The sequence below is a fragment of the Podarcis tiliguerta genome, assembly GCF_965153285.1.
Source record: "Podarcis tiliguerta genome assembly, chromosome: 17".
In the NCBI taxonomy this organism is placed as follows: Eukaryota; Metazoa; Chordata; class Lepidosauria; order Squamata; family Lacertidae; genus Podarcis; species Podarcis tiliguerta.
This window is the reverse complement of record NC_139550.1, coordinates 37,812,947-37,822,097: the sequence shown is the minus strand read 5'-3', so window position 1 is coordinate 37,822,097 and position 9,151 is coordinate 37,812,947. Positions and strand designations below refer to the sequence as shown.

Below are 9,151 nucleotides of genomic sequence, written 5' to 3'. Positions count from 1 at the left end.
AGCTGGCACCTGCATTCCAGGTGTGGTCTGACCAAGGCAGAATAGAGTGAGACTATTGGCAGGGCCCGGCATTGGCATCTGGACTGCATGTGGGGGGATACAGTGAACAGGGAAACCTTTCCTTACACAGGTGATCCTCCTGCACAACAGAGTTCCACAGAGTTTTGGGTAGACCAGTTATAGCTTTAACTCACTGCATATTCTTCCTGGGAATCTGAAGAATGTGAGAAGGTGGAGCCCTCACCCAGGCTCCCTCCAGGCATCCTCTGGATTCTGCATTCGTGATGATTTGTACTCTTGATGGTATCAGGCCAGGGATCCCAACTTCAATGAAGTATTGGGGGGGGGGGCAGGTAAGCCGCGCCCTGCATAATCGATCACATAATGCGGTGCACTTACACCATTTGAATGGCAATGCCCATCAACTTTGGGGGAGGGCTGTGTTTTATTGGGCATGCAAAGGGACCTCAGTCCCTAGGAGCTGCCTCCAATATATCAGGTGGCTATTCGTGACCCTGCTTTTAATACTATTTTTGCCTGCCAAAGTTTTGGGGAGGACATACAGCTTCATTTCCTGCAAGTTCCAGCTAAAATTCTGCTTTTGTTGTGTTGTGCTTTGGTTGTACCCTCTGGATAATAATGTGGTAGCATCAGGGAAACGTCACAGAACAACGAATAAAGCAGAATAAATTCACCACCATTATTGGGTCAATAACATGTTGCAGAATGAATGCACCTGCAATAAAGCACCCGTCTGGAGGGGACATGTCTTTGGGCAAGGCTACCCAACGCTGTGTAAGTAATTCATTCAACTAGCAACTTGTTTTTGTTGCTGTTCTTTTAAAAAGAATTTTATTGAAAATGTTTAACAGAAATAAAGAACAGTTATTTGGGTCAAGTTTGCAGCAGCAAATATAGTCGCCATCTGCAACCGGGTAATGCAGCCACCTCAATAAAACTAGAAATTATTATCAGAGGGAGGGAGGGAGGAAGGAAGGGCTGTGGGAAGTAGGGATGAGGAAGAAATTTGATTCAGTTTGCATTTAAAGGTGGATTTACCTATTTCACACTTTCTGAAACAATACATGACCCGAAATGCAGCCATCATTCAAAATCTACACTTCTCCAAATTTTGCAGGGCTGTTCTCCAAGTTGATTTCTGGTCTTCCCTGCATATGCCCTATAGGCATTGTCAATACTGACTTGGTCCCTCTGTGGTTGCTCGTTTGCCTTTAAGATAGTTTGTTCTCTGAAGAGGAAGGAAACCCAGCTCCTCACCAGTTTAACATGGGGCACCATCCAGTGGTAGGTTCTTCTGCAGAAGCCACATTGGAATAAAATAGGGTTGCCATAAGCCTGGAATTTCCAGGACTTAGCCGGCAATCAGCCCTTGTCAACAGTTTCCGGCCATATGGCAACCTGGCCACCAGTGCTGGAAGTGCAGCTCAAAAAGCTCAACAACTTTGTGTCTGGATTTTCAGCTTTTGAAATATGGCAATCCTAGAATAAAGGGCAAGCACCTGTTGGGCGCTTGGATCAAATCAATGGCTGATATCTAATGCTAGTCCTACTCAGAGTAGACCCACTGAAGCTGATAAACATGACCAAGGGCTTGTCCACACTTCTACCTGTTCTGCCGCTTTCCCAAAGAAACCTGCTGTTTATTGTTGAATCAGAACAAATGTCCATTAGTTTTTCTGTGGATTGACAATTTGTTTGGATTCTGTGGTAAACAGCAGGTTTCCTGGGCAAAGCTGTGGGACAAATGCAAAACTATTTGGACCTGTGCCTCCAAAGCACAAGAGAAATGGGAAGCCACTCAGACCTGTGTTTTCTCAGCATGAAACTAGCAGAAGTGTGGATGAGCCCTAAGTCAGGTTCCTTAATTTCAGCAGGTAGGAACTAGCTCTGGATACTAGCTGCCTCCTCACCTTCATGGAGTCCAGGAGGCAGCTGCCTTCTTTTGCTCTATGCTAGGGCTGCCTCTCATCTTGCACCTGCCCCTTCTAAGCATGAAAAAGAGCAAATCCTACAAAAGATTAGGATGTTTCACTTAAAAAGGCTGCATTGTTTAATAAGGTGGCTTGGTCTAGCCCAGCCTCCCCCAACCTGGTGCCTTCCAGATGTTTTGGGCTGCAACTCCTACCTGCCCAGCTGTGGTTGTAGCCTAAAACATCTGGACGACACCAGGGTTGGGAAAGGCATTGCTTTACAGGTTCCAGAGGACACTGAAAACAATGGTCTTCCGGCCGTCCTAAGTGCGCTTGCGTCCTTGGAGCCGGCTTCTCTGTTAAGCTGGGCATCCTTCCACCCTATAGAGCTGGCTGGTGAGAGAGTGGCGCTCCTCTTTGGGGGTTTCTTTTGCTTCCACCTTTCTGGCCGAGCCCCAGTGTCTTTGAAGTCACCGTTCAGCAGAAGGAACATATTCCTTGCTAGGTGCACCAATGGTTTTAGTGGCGCTCTGGCTCAGGAAAGGGCATCCCGTCCCAGGGAGAAGCTGGCAGTGAAGGTGGAGTCCTCATGCAGGGAACTAATCTGCTGACGGGCCAGTCTGGGGCAGAAGATTTGTCGCAGCTCACCCGAAATACTGCTGCTAAAGGTGGCGTAGACCCACGGGTTGGTGCAGCTGTTGAGACTGGCGAGGAGCATCAGGAGGGTGAAAGCTGGACCTGGAGAGGAGAAAAGGAGCAAGGGTCAGCCTGGGAATTGCAAGAGCTCAGCCATGGGACATGCTCTGGAAGACAAATAATAAAGGCAAGGGCACCTCTGAGAATAGATAGAGTGCAGTTCTTCCAACACTGGGTAACCACAGCCTGCTCACCTGTTTGGGGGCTTCCAGGGGAGGCGATGTCGTTCCCAAAGAGACCTCATATATCCCTAGCTGAAAACCATTGTTCTCCTATAGGGAAGAAATGTGATCCTGTGTGGGATTATCTCCACCCATCTCTCCACTGGCAGGAAGTAAAATCTTTAAGAGAATGCACCTTGGGGGCTGAGACAACCCCTCCAGTTCTATTCCCTGCCAGCTCCACTGCAGGTTGTATTGCACTTGCACCATTGTTTTGCTGGTGGCTTTAACTGGCTTGTGAACCATCTTGCTATTTCTTCTCAAAATGAAAAGCAGTATATAAATTCCTTTTAATCCTTCTCCCCCTCCTTATCCTTGCTTGTCCCCAACTCCCAATGGGGGGTCCAGTAGGACTGTCTGTATTAGGCATAGAATTGAAGTAATATGAGTCCATATGCTGTGCTTAAATTTCATTCACAGATCATGGAATTCAATACAGTGCATGCAAAGTGCCCACCCTGCCACCCGCCTTTTGCCATGTCATGATTTACACTGAGCCCATGAAAATATTATTGCAGGAATCTTTGGTCATGGAGCAGTGAGATAAGAGAATAGGAGGCAGCAGGTAGGTTCCTAGACCACAAATGGGATCCAGCTGGCCAGGGTGAAACTCTGGAGCTTGTTTCAGGCCCCAGCTGCACACTGACAGTTATCTCCACAGCTAGCCATGGGGAGTCCTTGATCTGGATCATGATAGTGGTGCTTAGCCCCAGTGGCGTAGCGTGGGTTGTCAGCACCCGGGGCAAGGCAAGTAATTTGCACCCCCTAACCCGTGGATTTGCGCCCCCTAACCCTACCCCCCAGATGTTGCGCCCGGTGCGGCCGGCCCCCCCTTGCACCCCCCACGCTATGCCACTGCTTAGCCCCCTACCGTTTTCCCAATCATTTCCCAAAGCTGGAGGAAAGTGCGGGGGGGGGGGGCATTGAAGTCCCTCCCTGCCATGCTGTGGCCTGGATTGGCAGGGTGTGTAGCTGTGTGTGTGCTTATTTCTTTTAAAGAGTAAACAATGCTTTTATATATGTGAAACATAGCCTGTAGTTTGGATCCACAGTTCTAAACAGAAGGAAGTAAAGAAATGGCTGACCTTTTTAAAAAAGCAAGAGAAATTGTGTCCTAGCTGTAACCTTGAACTTTTTCATGTGCCCTCGTTCTGCTGCTCAGCATACAATAAGAAGGAAGGAGGAAGGTGCTTTTAAGGGCTCATCCACACTTACCATTTGCTTTCTAGGCACAGCTGCGCACTTTCCTGCTCCTGGTCCAAGTGCTTTCTTTTTTTGCCCTGCCATTTCCCCCAGGAAAACACACTCTTTAATGCTGAATTGAAAGAAACAGCAATTCAGGTTTGGGGTGGATTGCAGTTTGTTCCAATACAATGGTAAAGGGGGGGGGGGGTTGGGGGGGAGGAGGGGAAGCACTTGGATCCATACCTGAAAAGCCCAAATCTGTGCCCAGAAATGTGGGGCAAATGTGTGTGTGGATGGAAATGCTGCGGTGAATGCCAGTTTTGTAGTCTGGAACCTGACACCCTATGCTGCTGCACGACTCACCGTCTAGCGGGGCCTGAGGATCCCACACAGACCACAGCTGGACTAGGAAAAAGGGGGCCCAGCAGAACGCGTAGATAAGCACAATGGCTAGGGTCATCTTTGCAGTCTTGGACACAGCCCCGGAAATGGGGGAGGGCCCCTGCCGGCTGCCCCGGCCCCGCAATGCTCCTTCTGGCCCCAGGCGCAGGCTGCGGTGGACCTCACGGAAAATCATGGCCTGGCAGGTAGCAATGAAGAGAGTGGGGAAGACGAAGACCATCAGAGTCACCCACGTGACGTAAGCCCGAATTCCCCAGGGCTCTGCAAAGTGAGCCCAGCACTCGTGGGCTCCGCTGGGCAGCTTGGTTTTGGAGAAGATGAAGAGCTGTGGGAGGCTGAGGAGGAAGGATGCGGTCCATGCCGCCCCCACCAGGCGATGCCAGCTGGCTGGGCCCTTCCGGAAAGCCAGCATGGGCCGGCAGATGGCTCGGTGGCGGTCGTAAGTCATGGCCACAATGACGTAGGAAGAGGCAAACATGCCAACCACCTGCAAGTACTTGATGGCACGGCACAAGACATCTGGGCCCTGGAAGCGGTCAGTGATGTCCCAGATGAGCTGCGGCAGCACCTGGAAGAGCGCCACGGTCAGGTCGGCCAGGCAGAGGTGGCAGATGAAGCGGTGCATGGGGCTGGCCCGGCGAGTGCGGCGGAAGAGGGCTCCCAGCACCAGTCCATTGCTCAGAGTGGCCAGCAGGAAGATGGAGGCCAAGATGGCGATTTCCACTTGGGCTAGAGCATCGTCCCGGTCGTCAGATAGAGGGAGGGAGGCGTTGGAGGTGGGGACAGGCAGCGTGGAAGAGGCGTTGAGCATTTGCTTCTGCAGAAGGTAAGAGGGCAAACGGGAGGGGAGAACATCCAAACAACGTTATGGTATACACCCATTAATCCAACTGCCGTGCCACTCAGCACTTCAAAGGCAAACACAGGGATGAAACACAGACGCCTGATTAAATGATGCACTGCTGCAACTCAAGGGTGCACAGGGATGGAATCCAGGGCAGGATATTAGTCTGGTTTATTGCAATATCAGGTTTTTTGGAGACAGCACTTACTTTGCCAACATAGTGCCCTCTAGAAGTTTTGGACTACAAGTCTCATCATCCTTTGCCATGATGATGGGTGTTGTGGTGCATGAAGAATCTGAATTCATCAACTCAGAAGCATAAACAGAGAGCAAGTATAACAATCCCTAAATAGGAAAGAGCAAATCTGCCAACTTCAGGTTCCCTCTACTTTTCATTTTCTCAGTTGTAGCAGTCTGCTACATTTCCACATCAGTGTGTGATTTTTTTAAAGGTCCTTGTGAAAATTCATTGGCATTTTAATGTGAATTTCTCTTAAGATATAGAGTCTTGTATGCAACTTAGCCTAGTATACACATTTCCGCAAAGCAATTTCCCCTAATGCAACAGATTCTGCATGTTATTTTAATATTTGCACTTGTATGCACACTTTGCCCTGGCATGTGCATTTTTGTACCCAGAACATGGCCACAGAAGAGCACTGCAAAATTTGAGGAAGTGTGAATTTTGAAGGGTGGCTGTGTTTTGGTTCAGAAAATGTGAAGTAGGCAAGTCCACCTTAAATGGGAACTGAATCAAATGCCTCCCCCATTGCTGCCCCAAAATCACTGCTGCCCCATAGCAGCTGAGCTAGCCTGCCTCCATGCCTGCCGGGGCCCTCAGCCCAGTCTCCCATATCGGCTCTCCTGCAGGCCAGGGACAGAATGTTTGGACACTCCTGGTGTGTCCAACCATTCTCTTCTTTCACTTCAGGCTTCCGACACCAACTGCCTTGACCTCCTCAACTGGGAATGGCATGCTTTTCATATTTGACAGATTTAAAAAAAAACAATAAAAACCCAGCTCAGGTGTTTTACTGAAAGTTGGTATTGTAACGGCTGCAATGTTTTCTTTGCATGGGTTGTTTGCTAACAATCAGGGATGGTTGACTGATGTTTCCTCAGCGGGAGCTAATGGCTGGGGATGTTTCCTGAATGCGCAATTGATCAGCAGGGTGGGAACGGAGCCCAATGCACTGTGTGTGTCTGTGTGTGTGTGTTTGACTATGACCAGAGAAAATCAGAACTGACCCAAACTGGAATTCAACTGTTGCTCTTGGGAATCTGACACAGGATTGGCCTGCTGTTTAACACTCTGTGAACACTAAGAGTCTGAAATGCAGGGGGCTTGTTCTCCACCCCAGAATTCCTCTGTTCACATCACTTTGCGATACTGGCACACTACCCCAAGAGTGCAAAGGGAAGCTCTGTGCCTGCTCTCCATACACAGCAGAGGGGGGTACGGAGAGTGGGGGTCTTGACTGCCTCCCCTCCTCAATGTCTCCACGCCCCATTGTGGGGCATTTGTTTACCTGTGTGTGCACTATTTTTTATCAATATTTGGGATGAATATTTTCTGAGATACAAAACTGCCACAAAAGTAGAATTTTTAAAAAGTGTGTGGCCCTAAGCCCTACCAGTTGCCTGTTGGTAAAGCAGAAAGGGACAAAAAACTGCATTTTTAAATAATAGCCCCCCCCCCCCCGCACAGCATTTTGGCACAAATGTCTCCTAATTTTTCTATGCGATTTTGCCTAAGAAACACGTTTTTTGCAAACCAATTGCATTTTATATGTCATTTTAACTACTAAAAGCTTTTTGATGAACACATTATGCTAAAATATGCATGGCTGTAGACATTACTTTTAGGGATGCGGGTGGCGCTGTGGGTTAAACCACAGGGCCTAGGACTTGCTGATCAGAAGGTCGGCCATTCGAATCCCTGCAATGGGGTGAGCTCCTGCCAACCTAGCAGTTCGAAAGCACATCAAAGTGCAAGTAGATCAATAGGTACTGCTTCGGCGGGAAGGTAAACGGCGTTTCTGTGCGCTGCTCTGGTTCGCCAGAAGAGACTTAGTCATGCTGGCCACATGACCCGGAAGCTGTACACCGGCTCCCTCGGCCAGTAAAGCGAGATGAGCACCACAACCCCAGAGTCGGCCATGACTGGACCTAACAGTCAGGGGTCCCTTTACCTTTACCTTAGACATTACTTGGCTGGAGAACTGCAGTGCAAAAGTCATAGAAGCGTGCATTTCAAAGGATGGTTATGTTTTGGAACACACAAATTTGGTAGGTTTAACTTTGAAAGATAAGATAAATTGAATTCCCCCTGCCCATTACAAGCCACCTTAGAGGCCACTGGGCCAGGGGTGCCAACCTGAATAAAATAGGGGGGGGGGGCTAAGTAAGCCCTGTCTTGCATAACTGATCACTTGATGTGGCGCACACACAACTGCTGAATGGCAATACCCATCAAATATTTTATTGGCCCCTAGGAGTTGGATCCTATGCGCTGGGCAATGTGAACAGGTGGTTTTCCCTGGCAAGTGTTCATAATTTCCTAGGGAAAGGCAGCAGCGTATGAATGGACACGGCTAAGTTGGAGACAGCAAGAGATGGCATTTCCCCCCCAGCCCTTCACCTTGCAGATACATAGATCAACTGCTTCCTTCAAGTCTGATGGTAGCCCCATGTCAAAGAGGATACCATGTAGCTGCTGCCTTGCAAGGAGTCAGACATTGTCAGTCCATCCAGCCCAGTCCTGCCTATCCAACTGGTAGCTCTCCAAGGTCACAGGCAGCACAGATATCCATCAACCAGAGAAGCCAGGGACTGAGCCTGGGACACTCTGCATGCAACACAATTGCATTATTCCCCTCTTTTCCCCACAAGCAACTGGCTACCCCAGATGTAGTTATAATTCATTTGCACTTGGGGGCGGAGAGTTCACCAAACACCTAATTCTACAGATGCTGATGAAGAGATCCTGTTCCCAAGGCAGTCAGCATCAAGCCAGCCAGACACGTGACAAAGTCCTGGTTTATCATGCCCCACAAGTCAGGTCTCTCCATTGCCTGCTATACTGTTAACTTGCCTCATAGTAAGGTTGTTTCTGTAGCAGAGTAAAAGTGGTGTGAGGTTTTCTCTACAATCAAGTGATATAGAAATTTTATGAAATTAATAATGAATAAATAAAAGCAGAGGGTGGGGTGTGAGGAGCTAGAGGCATTGCAGGAGTGCCCAGTGGAATAAAATGAGGGTGCGTGGGGCAGACAGTGGGGCTGGACTCTCACCGAGAACAAGAATGCAAGAGCAAACCTGGGCCACCTTGGTGCGTTACCTGTTCAAGCAGTTACCTGGTCATCCATGGTCAGAGCATCAGCTGGCAAGTAGCTTCAGAGGTGAAACCTCACCATGTTTGCTGCCCGCAGCTTGTTTGTAGAACCCACCAGGGAAAGAGAAGCTGTGGTCCATTCAAAGAGATGCTGGATACATCCCTCTGAGAGGCATCTCCAGAAGCCCTCTGAGTTCTCTCTCCTGAATCTTGGCAGTGAGGATGCTGCAATGCTCCTCTCAGGGAGAACATTGGTGAGAAAGTCTGTGCCTGAGTCTTGGGTAGCTAGGAGGGAGGGAGGGAGGGAGGGGCAGAGGAAGGGAGGGGGCCAGTGAAGGGGAGAGGGCCAGTTGAGCCGCATTTTTCCCACCCCCTGGGCAACACAGCGGACAGAACTTGACCCGGTGCCAAACACACTGACTCTGCAATGGGTGGATTCTCTCTAGAGGGAAGGAGACCCTACAGGGAGAGCAGCAGGAGAAGCGCTGGTGGACGATCACGCCACCAAATGTGTGAACGGTTGGATCACAACATGGAC

At 49.3% G+C, this 9,151-nt stretch overlaps 1 protein-coding gene across 2 annotated transcripts; it reads right to left on the bottom strand.

Moving 5' to 3' along the window:
* Positions 1–904: 904 nt before the first annotated feature.
* On the bottom strand, positions 905–8,887 carry AVPR2 (arginine vasopressin receptor 2). Of its 2 annotated transcripts, none has more exons than XM_083421222.1 (3): positions 8,620–8,887; positions 4,397–5,252; positions 905–2,669 (listed from the first exon to the last, which is right to left on the bottom strand). In XM_083421222.1, the coding sequence occupies exons 2-3, from the start codon at positions 5,244–5,246 to the stop codon at positions 2,467–2,469; spliced, it is 1,053 nt and encodes a 350-aa protein (XP_083277348.1). In that variant the 5' UTR covers positions 5,247–5,252; positions 8,620–8,887; the 3' UTR covers positions 905–2,466. The 2 variants fall into 2 exon arrangements, with proteins under 2 accessions (XP_083277348.1, XP_083277347.1); XM_083421221.1 differs by having other exon boundaries at positions 1,992–2,669; positions 8,636–8,887.
* Between the last annotated feature and the right edge of the window lie 264 nt (positions 8,888–9,151).